This window comes from Phyllobates terribilis, unplaced genomic scaffold (genome assembly GCF_046119375.1).
Source record: "Phyllobates terribilis strain yellow unplaced genomic scaffold, ASM4611937v1 Scaffold_4__5_contigs__length_816908805, whole genome shotgun sequence".
Lineage (NCBI taxonomy): Eukaryota > Metazoa > Chordata > Amphibia > Anura > Dendrobatidae > Phyllobates > Phyllobates terribilis.
The window spans coordinates 801,256,589-801,274,369 of NW_027362764.1; the positions used below are offsets into that span (position 1 = coordinate 801,256,589).

General features: G+C 47.5%; 1 protein-coding gene across 1 annotated transcript in view; it reads left to right on the plus strand.

The window, feature by feature from the left end:
* The window catches only part of LOC141264733 (uncharacterized), an 84,733-nt gene that overhangs the window by 20,140 nt on the left and 46,812 nt on the right, over positions 1-17,781 (plus strand). The window contains exons 10-19 of the mRNA XM_073676994.1: positions 1,468-1,533; positions 3,146-4,595; positions 4,937-5,015; positions 6,433-6,615; positions 6,686-6,809; positions 7,020-7,117; positions 7,198-7,264; positions 7,368-7,588; positions 7,955-8,066; positions 9,225-10,301. Coding sequence (XP_073533095.1) covers positions 1,468-1,533; positions 3,146-4,595; positions 4,937-5,015; positions 6,433-6,615; positions 6,686-6,809; positions 7,020-7,117; positions 7,198-7,264; positions 7,368-7,588; positions 7,955-8,066; positions 9,225-10,301 — 3,477 coding nt within the window. The remainder of the gene's footprint in view (positions 1-1,467; positions 1,534-3,145; positions 4,596-4,936; positions 5,016-6,432; positions 6,616-6,685; positions 6,810-7,019; positions 7,118-7,197; positions 7,265-7,367; positions 7,589-7,954; positions 8,067-9,224; positions 10,302-17,781) is intronic.

Consider the following 17,781-nt stretch of genomic DNA (forward strand, 5'->3'; position numbering starts at 1 on the left):
GCAGGGAGTAAGCCATGGGCTTGTTTTCAGGTCAACCGGGGGTGTTCAAAGAAATTATCCAAAAGTTCTAATTGGGCCAAATTTCTTCCCCTTTCCCCACCCACAGGGGCCCACCAGTAACATTGACTCTGGGGGCCCTGTGGTCATGCAATATATTACATTTCCATCATTCACATTTCTCCCTCTGCTTCTATATAATAATAACTGGTCGTTTGTTACATGAATGATGCTTTTGTCTTTACATAGAGAATCAGATGTATTGGGCCAAATACTGTTCACGGTAGGTAGCTTCCTCCTGCATATAGAGTCCACTGGCGGATTCAACTGTTCACCTGTGGGACAGCCTGAGCCTGTATATGCTGTATATATTTAGCGGACTCCTATCTCCCAACCTTTATTAACAGGGAGAAGGACATGTATTCATGTATTGTGGCACCTATCATTGTCATTATAGAGTACGATGCTCCCAAAAATGGCCCCATCCACTCTGTATTGTATCCCCACAGTGAACTTCACCACACATACGGTATAATGATTCCATAGTGCATCCAGCAAAGTATGTCCCAAGAGTGCCACCAACACAGTATAATACCCCCATAGCATGATGCCCCTTAAGTACCCCCCCCCCCCAAAATGATGTGCCCATCGTTCTCTCTTCACACATTATATCATAGCCATGACACAGTACGATGGCCTGTCAGTATTATACCCCCATTCAGCATGCTTATTAGGAGCCGCTACCTCCATATACAACTAATAAACAAAGCAGCACTCTACAACGCTAAGTAGGCGAACATGAAATGTGAATAGCATTACTGCTGTAGAAAATAGAAATAAATGAGAAATCTTAGCGCATAAATTGGCCAATTCATGTGTACCTGGTAGCCACGTTAAGGCGTTTCTCAAAATACCAGGACCCTATCAATGTGAACTCCTCTCTAAGAGACAAGTCTTGTGTGTGCGATAATAAGATCCTGCTGCAATTAAAACTGCCTGTGGCCTAGAGGCAGAGCGCTCAGTCAATTATCAGTAGATTATTCTTAGTTCTGAAGAAGGCCAAAACGTTAATATTGCATATACGGGATATATTTTTTGCAATAAAAAGTTTATTATCTTTGAATCAACTTCTTGGGAGTGCCAACTCTTTTGATTCAGCCGGTCTCATCTGTTTCCTTTCAAGCCGGGGGTCTCGCACCGTTCACTTGTCTCAGCTATTTGATTTTGGATTAATTTACCCAATAGATGTTCGTTCTTTGGGCGGCATTTTTAAAAAAAAAACAGCCTTTAGTGTTATTAGTAAGAATCCAGCGTTATAACATTAATCATAATGAAAATTGTGTTGTGATCTAGTCTGGGGGTGGAGAGGGAAAACTGAATAGTAAACCTGCTTGGGAAGAGGGGAGGGAAAAAACATGAGGGAAGGGTAAGACAAAACATTAATATTTAAGGAGTAACATTCTTATTTAGATTACGACATATTCGTATTATCTATGACCCTCAGTAATCACCTCACGCTGAGCAGAGATCTAATGAGTGAATCTATATATACTGCCTCAGCCAGACTGCTCTAGTGTCCACAACAACCAATCAGAGCTCATCTTTCACTTTACCTCAGCAGTTTCAATGCTGAAATCTGGTTGCTATCGGCAACCAGAAAGATTGTATTCACCGGTCCCACACACAGGATCACAGCGAGGGGACACAGCGAGGGGGCACGGGACCACAGCGGGGGGACACGGGACCACAGCGGGGGGACACGGGACCACAGCGGGGGGACACGGGACCACAGCGGGGGGACACAGCGAGGGGACACAGCGAGGGGACACAGCGGGGGGGCACGGGACCACAGCGGGGGGGCACGGGACCACAGCGAGGGGACACGGGACCACAGCGAGGGGACACGGGACCACAGCGAGGGGACACAGCGAGGGGGCACGGGACCACAGCGAGGGGGCACGGGACCACAGCGAGGGGGCACGGGACCACAGCGGGGGGGCACGGGACCACAGCGAGGGGACACGGGACCACAGCGAGGGGACACAGCGAGGGGGCACGGGACCACAGCGAGGGGGCACGGGACCACAGCGAGGGGGCACGGGACCACAGCGAGGGGGCACGGGACCACAGCGAGGGGGCACGGGACCACAGCGAGGGGGCACGGGACCACAGCGAGGGGGCACGGGACCACAGCGAGGGGACACGGGACCACAGCGAGGGGACACGGGACCACAGCGAGGGGACACAGCGAGGGGGCACGGGACCACAGCGAGGGGGCACGGGACCACAGCGAGGGGGCACGGGACCACAGCGAGGGGGCACGGGACCACAGCGAGGGGGCACGGGACCACAGCGAGGGGGCACGGGACCACAGCGGGGGGACACGGGACCACAGCGGGGGGGCACGGGACCACAGCGAGGGGGCACGGGACCACAGCGAGGGGACACGGGACCACAGCGAGGGGGCACGGGACCAAAGCGGGGGGACACGGGACCACAGCGGGGGGACACGGGACCACAGCGGGGGGACACGGGACCACAGCGGGGGGACACGGGACCACAGCGAGGGGGCACGGGACCACAGCGAGGGGGCACGGGACCACAGCGAGGGGACACGGGACCACAGCGAGGGGGCACGGGACCAAAGCGAGGGGACACGGGACCACAGCGGGGGGACACGGGACCACAGCGGGGGGACACGGGACCACAGCGAGGGGACACAGTGAGGGGGCACGGGACCACAGCGAGGGGGCACAGTGAGGGGGCACAGTGAGGGGACACGGGACCACAGCTCCCGCCATTTTTCTGACTTCTCTTCACAGCGCAGGCGTTGCATCCTCTCAGGTGACCGTCTCCACTGCTGAGCTCCGCCCCCTCATGTGACTGATCACGTGACGGTGACATCACCACAGGTCCTACAGCTCCTCAGATGTTCGCAGAGCAGGTCCTGGTCCAGGTACTGTGTGGGGCAGTCGCTGCGCTCCTCTTCTCTCTGTTATCAGCCATTATATGGAGGACACATAAATACATATTAGAGATGAGCGAATCTCCTGAAATTCCATTCCACCCTACTAGATCAATTCAGGGGGAGAATTCGATTTGCATCGAATAAATATGTGAATTAAATTGGCTGAGAATGGGTTAAAAGGAAACCTCCTACGTCCCCTCTCCTTGACCCTCCACGTTCCTGTCCCGCTGCCGCCCCTCTCCTTGACCCTCCGCGTTCCTGTCCCGCTGCCGCCCCTCTCCTTGACCCTCCGCGTTCCTGTCCCGCTGCCGCCCCTCTCCTTGACCCTCCGCGTTCCTGTCCCGCTGCCGCCCCTCTCCTTGACCCTCCGCGTTCCTGTCCCGCTGCCGCCCCTCTCCTTGACCCTCCGCGTTCCTGTCCCGCTGCCGCCCCTCTCCTTGACCCTCCGCGTTCCTGTCCCGCTGCCGCCCCTCTCCTTGACCCTCCGCGTTCCTGTCCCGCTGCCGCCCCTCTCCTTGACCCTCCGCGTTCCTGTCCCGCTGCCGCCCCTCTCCTTGACCCTCCGCGTTCCTGTCCCGCTGCCGCCCCTCTCCTTGACCCTCCGCGTTCCTGTCCCGCTGCCGCCCCTCTCCTTGACCCTCCGCGTTCCTGTCCCGCTGCCACCCCTCTCCTTGACCCTCCACGTTCCTGTCCCGCTGCCGCCCATCTCCTCGGCCCTCCACGTTCCTGTCCCGCTGCCGCCCCTCTCCTCGACCCTCCACGTTCCTGTCCCGCTGCCGCCCCTCTCCTTGACCCTCCACGTTCCTGTCCCGCTGCCGCCCCTCTCCTTGACCCTCCACGTTCCTGTCCCGCTGCCGCCCCTTACCTTGACCCTCCACGTTACTGTCCCACGCCTCTCCTCGGCCCTCCGCGTTCCTGTCCCACGCCTCTCCTCGGCCCTACGCATTCCTGTCCCACGCCTCTCCTCGGCCCTCCGCATTCCTGTCCCGCTGCCGCCTCTCTCCTTGACCCTCTGCGTTCCTGTCCCACGCCTCTCCTCGGCCCTCTGCGTTCCTGTCCCACGCCTCTCCTCGGCCCTCCGCGTTCCTGTCCCGCTGCCGCCTCTCTCCTTGACCCTCTGCGTTCCTGTCCCACGCCTCTCCTCGGCCCTCTGCGTTCCTGTCCCACGCCTCTCCTCGGCCCTCCGCGTTCCTGTCCCGCGCCACTCCTCGGCCCTCCGCGTTTCTGTCCCGCGCCTCTCCTCGGCCCTCCGCGTTCCTGTCCACCCTTCTCCTTGGCCCTCCACGTTCCTGTCCGCCCTTCTCCTTGGCCCTCCACGTTCCTGTCTGCCCTTCTCCTTGGCCCTCCACGTTCCTGTCTCGCTTCCGCCCCTCTCCTCGGCCCTCTGCATTCCTGTCCCGCCTCTCTCCTCGGCTTTACACATTTCTGTCCCGCTACCACCCCTCTCCTCGGCCCTCCACATTCCTGTTCCGCTACCACCCCTCTCCTCGGCCCTCCACGTTCGTGTCCCGCTGCCGCCAGTCTCCTTAGTCCTCCACATTCCAGTCCCGCTACCGTCCCTCTCCTCGCTTCTTCGCTTTCCTGTCCCACTGCTGCTGCACATCTGGGGCACGACGCAGATCCTCACGGTGTATTGCACTCCTCGTGATGGAAAATAGAAGAGCCGGGCGGAGGCGCCTCGGGGGCCGAGGGGAGGGGAGTAAATGATTTTTAAACCCTTTCCTAGCCCTCTGTAATCCAGTCACCATTTTGGAGACAGCCGCGCGTCCGCAGCATGTGGCAGCGATTCTCACCAGGTGGATACTTGTCCATGTTGGGAATACGCCTTCAGTCCATGGTCTGTATTCACCTTATGATGCTGCCGCCTGTATAATTTGGAGTCTCTTTCTTTTCTGTACAGGAACTGCTGTATTAGATCCAGTTTTCTCCTCTTCTCATCTAATTGCTCCTTGGCCTATATGACTGAGCAAGGATGAACCAAGAACAAAGCGAAATTACCAAGAGAATCTTAAACTTCACCCTGGAGATCATCTACCTGCTGACCGGAGAGGTGACGTCTATTTCTATAGTATTAATTGTATTGTTTACACATAGAGAATATAAAGAACATGCACTGTCCTGAGCCTCACGTCTTAATCATTGAATTCTGGATTCTCATTAAGTCCTATTTCCCCTGGTGTATAACCTCCGGCCCCTCACCCCTGTTGTATAACCTTCGGCCCCTCACCCCTGTTGTATAACCTTCGGCCCCTCACCCCTGTTGTATAACCTCCGGCCCCTCGCCCCTGTTGTATAACCTCCGGCCCCTCGCCCCTGGTGTATAACCTCCGGCCCCTCACCCCTGGTGTATAACCTCCGGCCCCTCGCCCCTGTTGTATAACCTCCGGCCCCTCGCCCCTGTTGTATAACCTCCGGCCCCTCGCCCCTGGTGTATAACCTCCGGCCCCTCGCCCCTGGTGTATAACCTCCGGCCCCTTGCCCCTGGTGTATAACCTCCGGCCCCTCGCCCCTGGTGTATAACCTCCGGCCCCTCGCCCCTGGTGTATAACCTCCGGCCCCTCGCCCCTGGTGTATAACCTCCGGCCCCTCGCCCCTGGTGTATAACCTCCGGCCCCTCGCCCCTGGTGTATAACCTCCGGCCCCTCACCCCTGGTGTATAACCTCCGGCCCCTCGCCCCTGTTGTATAACCTCCGGCCCCTCGCCCCTGGTGTATAACTTGCCATCTGCCTTTAGAACCATGCGACATTACGTCTGGTGGTGCAGAGCTCACTGATACCAGCGCGGTCCTGTAATAGGAGCCACCAGGGTATCAAGTCCGTGCATGACATTTCTTCCTCCTGAATCTTCTCCCATCACCTGTGAGTGATATTATTGAGAAATAGAAGGAACTGCAGTAACTGAGGTGGGGACCCCGTAACGTTACAGAGCGGGGGGCTGAGTGCTGAGGAGCAGAGGGCAGAAAAGTCCCCACTGCTCTGCTGACCCCATAACTGCAGAGTCCGGACCTCCTCTGGTATCAGCACAAACACTGCGCCCCTGCCGGGAGCCTCATGGCCAAGCAGCTGCATGCAGCCGTACATCACCAAGCGCAATTCTGAGCGTCGGACGGAGTAGTGTAACTATTGGTGTAAACTACAATCACATGAGAGTTGTTATGGTCTTTGTGCACAACAGATTGCACACTTACCAATGTTAGACAATGTGCTACAGGAAAAAAAATGCAGGATGCATTAGTGTCAGCCATTCTGACGACAGGATTTTGCTTGTTTTAATGTTTGGCTTCTCCTGCCCCTGCCTGAAATATAGACAAGTGCATGAAACTGCACAGAAACTTACTGTAAGAGCATTGAGACTACAGAGTTTTCTACCAGAGGAACTTGTTATGTGAATTGATTTGAAGAGTTCGGTTACTAGATTACTGAAGTATAATATATAATGATATTTATCAGCATCTCTTCTCATACAGGATTACACACTGGTGAAGAACTTATCAGGTATCTGTGTGACTCCCAGCAGCCAAGAGTCAGGAGGGTGGAGCAGGAGGCGGAGCCCCATTACAGACCCGCCCCCGCACTCCCGGATACATGAGAGGAGCAAGGAGAAGATCCTAGAAGTCACCAACAAGATGATTGAGCTGCTGACCGGAGAGGTGACTGCTGGGACATTATACCAGGCGGGACTGGAGGATTCTGGGTAATGACGCTATCATTGTGTGTCAGGTTCCTATAAGGTGTCAGGATGTCACCGTCTATTTCTCCATGGAGGAGTGGGAGTATCTAGAAGGACACAAGGATCTGTACGAGGACGTCATGATGGAAGACGACTCTTGTCCTTCATCGCAAGGTAAGAGGAGACCATACAAGTATCTGGAGATCTGAATGGAGAAGCGGAATCTCTGTATAACGGCAGCTGCTCTCCAGGTATCACAATGGGGGCGACTGTATTAGTGTAATGTTTTTTTAGCTGAAAGTTAGTGAGAAGTATATAATATATACATACACTGATCTCCAGCTGGTCATGGATTCAGTCACTGTATGTCTGTGTTTCCCACAGATGGATCCAGAAGAAGCAATCTACCAGAGAGATGGATCCGTCCTCTGTATTCCCAGGACCGTCCAGAGGAGAATCGCAACGTCCCAGAGAATCAGCAGGTAGATGACACTGAGCTCACACTGATATCGATCTTAAAGAGATTCATCCATCATGTTACGTCATTGTCTTCTCTGTTTAGGGTGAAGATCTGATGGATATTAAGGTTGAGGTTATAGAAGAGGAGGAGACGGAGGCCAATCAGCCGTGTAAGGAGGGGAGACCATCACTGGTTGCAAAACAACATCATCTAGATACAACTCCCATCATCTGATCGTCACATGCAAACAATCTGTTCTGTGTCTCCTACAGATGAAAGAAACCCACCGGAGAGATCTCCCCGTCCTCTGTATCCCCAGGACCGTCCAGAGGAAGATCACAACGTCCTGAAGAATCATCAGGTAGATGGCACTGAGCTCTGCACCACATCTATAAGGGGACGTGCAGACATATTTGGTCATGCTATCATAGATGTCATAGATTTCTGGTGGCTTCTTAATGTCACATACAGATGTTGGTATCTTTGCAAGGAGGTTAATCTATTTCTACTTTCCCAACTTGTGCTCATCGACCCCAACATGGTGTACACACCCCAGATAGGCTATTTACAAAAAAAAAAGATGGTGACATTCAGTGAGCAACCAGAAATGAAAAGTAAGAAGTGTCTTCCCAGGACCATAAGTTAAAGGTCACACTTTGTCTTCTAGAAGTCACAGCCCCTAAGTTCTGGACCCGACATAACTAATGGTCCAGTACACCGACAACTTGTGATACAAATTCCCGCCCACTCCCAATCGTTTGCTGTTGCCAGCTCCGTACATTCGTAGAACACTTTTATTAGATTTATGTTGGATAGTTTTCCACCATATTGTACTGACGTGTCACATGCGGTTTATCAGGCGGAAGATCTGACTGTTATTAAAGTGGAGATTGAAGAAGGAGAGATGATGAGGAGCGATCCACCGAGTATGATTGAAGTCGAAGAGGAAATCCTTGTAGATGTTACTGCAGGTATGAAATAATGAATTTAGAAAGTGGCTTTTGGAGCATTTACGCCTGCATGGCTGGAGCGGGCTCAGGAGTTAGCTTTGATCTCCGCAGTTTAACCATTCAAATGCCGCTGTCAATCACGGACAGTAGCATCTAAATGAAGCAATTGCCAGTATGCACAATTGATCGTGGGGTGTCACTGAGTTACCATGGAGGATGGGGGCCTGCTGAAGGCACTTGTGGTTGCCATCTTGGTACTCTTGAAAAAATATGGAGGCCATCATTTAAACTTTATCCTGCAAAATATTAGTATTGCAAAATATACAACAGGTGATCAAGGGATAGAAGGTCCAATTCCTTTAAGGGGACTGAAAATTAAAAGAAATGTATATAAAAGTACAAATTACCACCTTTTCCCAGTTTAAAAATAAAGAATTGAAAAAGAAGAGTAAAGATAACTCGACGGAAAGATAAGCTAGTTACAGGTCTTAGAAAATGGTGGTAAACCAATTATTTTTTTTAACTACTAAAATATACAAAAAACTATACAAGTTTGGTATTGATGCAATAGTACTGACTGGTAGAATCCTGTTTTCTGATGGATTTTACCATGCAATGAACACTATAAAAAAAAACAAAAAAAACAAGCAAAATAAGCCAAAATGTATTTTTCACCATTTCATCCCACTTGACAAACTACAACTTATTCTGCTAAAAACAAGTCCTCCAACAGCGAAGATGATAGAAACATAAAAAAGATATATCTCTGGGAAGAAGGGGAGGGAACAAACTAAAGTGCAAAAATGAAAAATCACCCAGGAGTGAAGTGGTTAAGGAGAGGTTCACAAATGTATAGTGGATGTGGGTCCCACTAATGGGATTCACATCTGTCTCAAGAACGGATAGCCATTGTGCGCAGCTGGCAGTGGAAAGGTGGTCCTAATTTCCGTTCTTTTAAATGGAGAAAACCGCGCGTGTGTAAGGAAATTCTGACCTCCTCTCTACCGACAGCTCCAAGTCGTCAGGGCTTGCTTTAGCGAACCATAGAAAAAAAATTATTTTTTTTCTAAATGAGTAATAATAGTTGAATAAAATCTGTGCCTACGTGGGATTGTTATCTATTTTTCTACTTGGTAGTTTGAAGAAAAAAAAATCAAAATCTATCTTTAATCGTTACAGAAAATCCCATTAAGAACTCTGAGAAAATGTTATCGCTAACTTGTAAAGTAGAAGATGACTTAGAAAACCTCATTCCCCTTAATGTACATCCAGAACTTGACAGCACGGATCCATCATATAATCCATCTGATTATGAAGAATCTTCTCCTGAACTCTCACAGATTACAAGTACAGATCAGAGAGAGAGTGAAATGTTTCAATGTGGGGTATGCGGAAAAGAGTTTACAAAAAGCTTAGGTCTTTTTACACACAGAAGAATTCACACAGGGAAGAAGTTGTATTCCTGTTCAGAATGTGGCAAATCTTTTACCCAGAAGTCAAAACTTGATCAATGTGAAAGAAGTCACACGGGAGAGAAGCTGTATTCATGTCTAGAATGTGGGAAAAGTTTTATATATAAATCACATCTTGATAGACATGAAAGTAGTCACATAGGGGAGAAGCCGTATTCGTGTTCAGAATGTGGGAAATCCTTTACAAAAAAATCAAATCTTGTTAAACATCAGAAAATTCACACAGGAGAGAAGCCATTTTCATGTTCTGAATGTGGGAAACGATTTATAGATAAGACACATCTTGTTGCACATGAAAGAAGTCACACAGGGGAGAAGCCGTATTCATGTTCAGAATGTGGGAAATGCTTTACAAAAAAATCAAATCTTCTTAACCATCAGAGAATGCATGCAGGAGAGAAACCCTATACGTGTTTACTCTGCGGGAAATTCTTTACAGATAAATCAAGTCTCGTTACCCATGAAAGAATTCACACAGGACAGAAGCTATTTTCCTGTTTAGAATGTGGGAAATGTTTTACAGGTAAATCAAGTCTTGTTATACATGAGAGAATTCACTCTGGAGAAAAGCCATTTTCATGCTCGGTATGTGGGAAAGGCTTTACGAATAAATCTGATCTTGGTAAACATGGAAGAATTCACACAGGAGAGAAGCCGTACTCATGTTCGCATTGTGGGAAATGCTTTACAAATAAATCAAGTCTTATTACACATGAAAGGATTCATACAGGAGAGAAACCGTATCCATGTTCGCAATGTGGGAAATGTTTTACAACAAAATCAAGCCAAGCTAAACATGAAAGAAGTCACACAGAAGAGAAGCCTCTATGATGTTCTATATGCGGAAAACATTTTTCAAGGAAATCAAATTTTTAAACTCATTGGGGAGAAACCATATTCTTGTTTGCAATGTGAAATTCTATAAGAGCTAAAAAAATAAGAGCTATTAATCAGTCAACAAGAATGTATTTCTATTTTTGAGTGGAGTTTACCTGATTCTGGTAAATGCCAAAATTATAGTTAACCTGAAATCAACTGTAAATTGGATCCATGAAAGGTATTGTGGATATAAAGAAGAAAAGAGGAGCCTTCAGTGAAGCTGAATTGTCTCCATGAATCTTGTTTTTTTATAAGTTTACTTATAAATTCAGCCAGGTAGCAGAATCCACAGTAAAAAAAAGTAAGGACACCCTATATAATTTTTTTTTTACATATGTGGATATATCAATATTTGATTTCTATTCATATTGAAGATATGTGTAATAATGAGAGATGACAAAGGGAAAGAATATTGAACATGCTTACTGAAATTTTATTAACACTTCGTGCAAAAGTTTGATGATGTGTTGGTGATGAAGCTTCAAGACGCCTCCTTTATGGAGAAACTAGTTGCATCCATTGCTCAGGTGTGATTTTGGCCCATTCGTCCACACAAACACTCTTCAAATCCTGAAGCTTCTGTGGGCTTCTTCTGTGAACTGAGAGCTTTAGTTCCTTCCATACACATGATGTTCTTTTCAGATTATGGCCCCAATAGTGCTAACTGGAACCTTGAGTAGTTTAGAAATTCTTTTGTAACCAATAACCTCAGCATATTTTGCAACAATAAGGTTGTGAAGGTCTTGAGGTAGCTCACTGGTTTTACCCATAATGAGATGTTTCTTGTGTGGCACCTTGGTTAATGTGACACCTTTTTATAGGCTGATATTATTTGTCACTAAGTGGCAAGATTGCTTTCTAATTACTGATAGATTTCAGTCGGTGTCAGGACTTTCCAGGGCATACGCATCTATCTTTCTTCATGTGTTCAATACTTTTTCCCTGTGTCATTTAGCATTATTACTCTTAAATTTATGGACATCTATGGATTGATTCCTTTGCGTGTGTGGATGGGTTGTTACCGACATCTGGCGAGAATTTCATGTCAATAACACCTTTTAGAAATATATTTACTTAGGTATTGAACACGTCACCAATTTTCTATTTCACTTGCTGTATGTGACGAAACTAGGCAAGCCTGAAAAACCTGCAAATCCTTTTGAACTCTTTTCTTGTTTTATGTTGTGTTGGTTTACTGGATGGTGACGTGAACTGTGTCTGATTGTTTGGCCATCTCCCAATTCTAGACTTTTCCTTTAATTATTGTGCAGTTAATTCTTTAGGGAAAAGCTCCTTATGTGTATAATTCGGACTCCCGGCGGACGCCTAAAAGTGGTGTCAGTCAACCTTAGACCTTAGAAAACGCATCCTGCTTAATGGCTACATTTATTTATTTTTTTTACTGGATCCTGTGCGGATGGAATAATGTAGTCTGCTGCGCTATTTCATACTTCTTTTACTAATTTGTAACGGCCGGATGGAAGCAAAACTGACATGTTTTGTGGTCTCCATCTGGCAGTAGAGCCCTATAGACATGCTGAAGTTCTCATTCAGAGTTTTACCAGCTTCTACACTAATCGCAGGGCAAAAACGCGGTGCGAATATAAACTTTGTGGGGTTTTTAAATGTCAGAACATTTTATACTTTTATACTGTTCAACTGGAGATCAAAGATGTCTTCTGGGACGATGTTTCTATGTAACGGTAGTCTTAGATGCTGCCGGCTCCATAAAACCATGGTCCCACATAGAGGAAACACACCATAGAAAAGGGGAAAAGCATAAAAAACGCAGTCATCAGAGCAGATTGCCATTGTGTATTTTGGCCTCCTTGTGTTATTTTGCAGTGTGGAAGATTGTTAATAAACTTAAAATCAATTTAGTGTTTTACTTTACACATGAAAAAAAAGCTGCTGTTATGTTACCACCATCAGGGCAGGGATTTTACCGTACACACCATTTCTTTCATGACACAGCCGAACGTGCTCTCCCGTCATCCAGCTATGAATGTTTTCTGTAATGTTGTGATGCTTTTTTTTTTTCTCACTTTTTGTTGATCTTCATTTATACTTGGGAGTTCGATGAATTAAGTTTCGTAAATTTACCTTAACGAGTTTATTGGACTGTGTCTGTCTGTAGGGATTTAGCTCCTTGGTAGTTGGCATTAAGCTTTAGACTTTAGGTAGCGTTCACACAGGCAATACATTTTTGGTCCAAACACATGCAGTTTTTATTACTTTCAACAGGTTCCACAGCACCAAAACAAAATCATAAACATAAATCCAGACCTTGTTCAGGTGCTAACTAAACAGAACAGACCCTGGCTACTCACAGATGGCTGAGCTAGCCCCAGCTCAGTCACACAAAGCAGCTATTGTCCATAGCAATCACTAAAACTGGCTGTTCTCTGCACACGGCCTGTGCAGACTCTTCTCAGAGAGGGATTTCTGGCCTGTCTCTCTCTCTACAGCTCCAAACCACATCCAGTCTTGTCAGCTTCCCTGAGCTAACTGACTAAGCAGAACAGCTAGTCTGGTTATGTTCAGGCCAGGCAGGTGCACTAAACAAAGCCTGCAGAGCTAGGATTTAACCCCAGCCTACCTGGCATTGCTACATACCCTCCCCCTTTATACTAGGATCTGGGAGGAAGGAGGGTATTCGTGCTAATAAGGCCATAGATAGAGTAGACAGAGAGAGTGAGACAGTGGGGGTCAATGAGGATTTACAGAAACCTGGCTGGATGGAAGCCATGACTGGGTGACAATCATAGAGGGTTACACTACATTCAGAAAGGACAGGAATCAGAAAAGGTGGAGGGGTGTGTATTATCGTTAAATCCAACTTAAGATCTGTGCTCAATGACGACATCGGGGGGCGCTGCGACAATGTAGAGTCAGTCTGGGTTAATGTACATGGGGATGATAACAATGGAAAGCTGCTAACTGAAGTTTTATATACAAGCCTCCTAATATATCGGAATTGGTAGAGGATGAAATGCTGCAACAAATTAAAAAGGCAGCAAATAATAAATGGGTCCTTATTATGGGGGATTTTAACTATCCAGATATTCAGTGGGACATAGAATCTTCTGGTTGTGCTAAAAGCTGCAAGTTCTTATCTGCATTATCTTTCTCAGCTGGTAGATGATCCCACCAGGGGAGGTAATCTGCTGGATCTGGTAATCTGCTGGATCTGGTTCTGTCACATAGAACAGATACAATTTCAGATCTACAGGTCCGGGAGCATTTGGGAAACAGCGACCATAATATGGTAAGTTTCAATAAAACATTTCACAGGGGAAATGCAAAAACCTGGAACTTTAGGAAAGCTGATTTCAACAAATTAAGGGAAGAGCTTAATCGAGTAGACTGGGAGCATGTCATGGTAACTGGGGATACCGAACATAAATGGGGCATGGTTAAGGAAATACTAAAAGAATCCTGTAGAAAATGTATATCCTCTGGTAATAAAATGTCCAGGAATAAAGAGAAACCATTATGGATAAATAAGACGGTACAGAGTTCAATATCACAAAAACAAAGGGCCGAGAAATCTTGAGGACAGAGAACACAGAAATAGCATTTCAGGAGGATAAAGACCTAAATAAGAAATGTAAAAAAAAGAAAATCAAGCTGCAAAGTGATCTACAGAGCAACAAATCACCTGCGACATTAAAATAAATCCCAAAAAATGTTCTAAATACATCAATGCCAAAAAGAAAATAATGGGAATCTGTCCTAGAAGTAGTGGGGACCGCAGGGATCTGTACCGGGAGCAGTGGGGGACCGCAGGGATCTGTACCGGGAGCAGTGGGGGACCGCAGGGATCTGTACCGGGAGCGGTGAGGACCGCAGGGATCTGTACTGGGAGCACTGAGGACCGCAGGGATCTGTACTGGGAGCGGTGGGGACCGCAGGGATCTGTACTGGGAGCAGTGGGGACCGCAGGGATCTGTACCGGGAGCAGTGGGGGGCGCAGGGATCTGTACTGGGAGCAGTGGGGACCGCAGGGATCTGTACTGGGAGCAGTGGGGACCGCAGGGATCTGTACTGGGAACAGCGGTGACACCAGGGATCTGTACTGGGAGCAGTGGGGACCACAGGGATCTGTACTGGGAACAGCGGGGACCCCAGGGATCTGTACTGGGAGCAGCGGGGACCGCAGGGATCTGTACTGGGAACAGCGGTGACACCAGGGATCTGTACTGGGAGCAGTGGGGACCACAGGGATCTGTACTGGGAACAGCGGGGACCCCAGGGATCTGTACTGGGAGCAATGGGGTGCCCAGGGGTCCAAGGTGAACAGTTACTGGATCCATGATCCCTTCCAGCGAGCAGGCAGCTTGAATCCTGTGGAAAACACCTACTTTCTCCTGTAGTAGTGTTCCTGATTCTATGCACCCCTGAGCCCCTAGGAAGTAGCACTCTTCTGCCGGTCATAAAGACTGAGCAGTCTTTCAGTTTAGCACGGACCCTGGATGTCTCTGGGCTCACAGGACTGAGACCCGGCCTTATTCAGCTTGTCTTTGCAGGGAGACCACGCTTCTCTGCCTTGCACCAGGACCCTCCATGATGCTCCTTCTTCCTCTCACTACAACTACCACTGAAGCCCCCTCCTCCTCTCTGAGGGATCCTGCAAAACTTCCTGGTTTGGACAAAAGTGCACAATCCTCCAGTAAGGGATCGGGTAACAATATGTGTATGTAATGAAAACTGCAGAGAGCTTATCCCTCACCATTGCTGGCAATACATATGAATTATATCACACATGCAGGCATTTTGTGGCGCTATAGATATGGGCGCCACATCTGTCCACCACTTTTAATAAGTCCACCAATAATGCCTCTCAGCCAGGTCTTGGTACCTGGTGGAAACAGACATAGCCTTGACAATGCTTTGTGAATGCCCCCGCCAAAGCTGTTATTAATGGGTCACACCCCCATTGTGGGGACAAACCTGTGACTCTTTGTGTGTTTGCGGGCCACATTCTACCACTCTCATCTAACCAACTCTCTGATTGCTCTCTCCTTTCTCTTATATCCATGAAGCTGTCAGGGAATTTACATCATCTGCACCCTATTGTGTTGCCTTACTACGCCCCTGTGGGCGTTTACCATTCTGGGCCCATTGTGATTGACACTTAGCCGTACCTATGGCTTCGTCCCTCGACTAAAGTGTCTGATCTCTATAGCAAGCACTATTGACTGACGTTCTCATTGAGACCAATCGCGGCCACACTGAAATGCGTAGGGGGGGACATTGGGGTACATAAAGACTGTCTACTCTTGGGTACTGCCCTAGTTAGGGCAGGAGCTAATGCACGGGGTACAACACAGGGATACAAGTATAAATACATAGCCGCTCCCCGTCCTCCAGCTTCTCCCTTGTGCATGTGACATCCTCAACAAAGGATATGGATGAGACCTTTCCTTTTTTTTTTACATGCACTGGTCGTCATTTTGGGCTATTTATATGATTTATGGGCTTGGTCCAGATATTATATACAGTGGGTATGGAAAGTATTCAGACCCCTTTAAATTTTTCACTCTTTGTTTCATTGCAGCCATTTGGTAAATTCTAAAAAGTTCATTTTTTTTCTCAGTAAAGTCCACTCTGCCCCCCATCTTGACTGAAAAAAAAAGAAATGTAGAAATTTTTGCAAATTTATTAAAAAAGAAAAACTTTTTTTTAACAGTGGGATTTTGAGGGGCCTTCTTACTAAGAGATTAGCTTCACACAGGAGTCTTCTAACTGTCACACGACTCACAGGTAACTTGAGACTGTCTGATTATCCTGGAGCTGGTCATTGGCCGAGCCTTTGCCATTCTGGCTATTCTTCCATCCATTTGAATGGTAGTCTCCCGTTTTCTTCCACGTCTCTCTTCCATTTTGAAGCATTGGAGATCATTTTAGCTGAACAGCCGATCATTGTCTGCACTTGTTTATAAGTTTTACCCTCTCCAATCAACTTTTTAATCAAAGTACGCTGTTCTTCTGAACAATGTCTGGAAAGACCCATATTTCTCAGGCTTTCAAGGAGAAATGCATGTACAACATGTGCTGCTTCACCCTTAAATAAGGGCCACCTGATTCACACCTGTTTCTTCACAGAATGATTGACCGCACTAATTGAAAGTAATTGATGAAAATAAACTCCAGCACCTTCTCCATATCCATCACAAGAAATGTAAAGTTAAAACGTCCATTTTATTGATTCCATTAATTTTCCTTTTTCTCACTGATTGAACTCCCCACTGCTATTATATTGAACACCCCCGTACAATTAATTATTCACAGACTCAGAAACCTGCAGATCATGAATTCGGAGTCTGGGGGTCTTCTTATAATCTACTGCACCAACTGGTAAATTGTCTGACATGTAGTGATATCATTTATACCGAAAACAGGGATTAATCTGGTCAGTCATATTGGACTGCTAGTATTTTGAACACTACCGTATAGCTGATTCCACACTCTACATAACCTGCCCTTAGAGCTAAATCCCTGCTGATTCTCCTGGATCTCTGCAGCATCTGACAGTGTTGATCACCAGCTCCTCAGCACTATGCTCCACTCTCTCTTGGTTCTCTTGCTACCTCTCTGACCGCTCCTTCACTGTATCTTTTGCCGGCTCCTCTTACCCTTATTGTTCCTCAATCATACACATCGTCTCCTGACATCACCTCCCATTACTACAGATACCAGTGATTGTCTGCTGTCTCTGACATCATGTCTTCTGTAAAAACTGAACTCTTTGTGTTTCCTCCCTCCACTCACCTACCTGTGCCTGATTTTGCCATTTCCATGTGTGGTTCCACCATTACTCCCCAGCAGCTCACCACTGTCTTGGGGTCATATTTGACTCAGATGTTTCCTTCACTCCCCACATCCGATCACTCGCTTGCTCATGTCAAAAACATCTCTAGAATTCAACCTTTTCTTACATTTGACTCTACAAAAACTCTTACTGTAGCTCTGATTCATTCTCGTCTGGACTAGTGCAGCTCTCTACTAATCGGTCTCCCGCTTACTAAACTCTCCCCTCTCCAATCCGTCCTGAACGCAGCAGCCAGGATCACATTCCTGTCCAGCCCCTACATAAATACCTCCACCCTGTGCCAGTCACTGCACTAGTTGCCCATCCGCTACAAAGCTCAATATAGATAATCAACTTACAGTCTAAATACATGGGTGTGATTAAATACATGAGAATCCTGCAGTGTAAGACCTCTTTCACAGGTCAGTGTCTCCAGTAAGTGTGGTGACAGTTTTCACACGTGCTGGAGACACTTACACAAATGAATGGATCTGCATACAGGTCAGTGTGTTTCCATGGACTGTGTGTCTGTGGGCAAAACACGTTGACCTGTCCGCTTTTTGCACGCCGC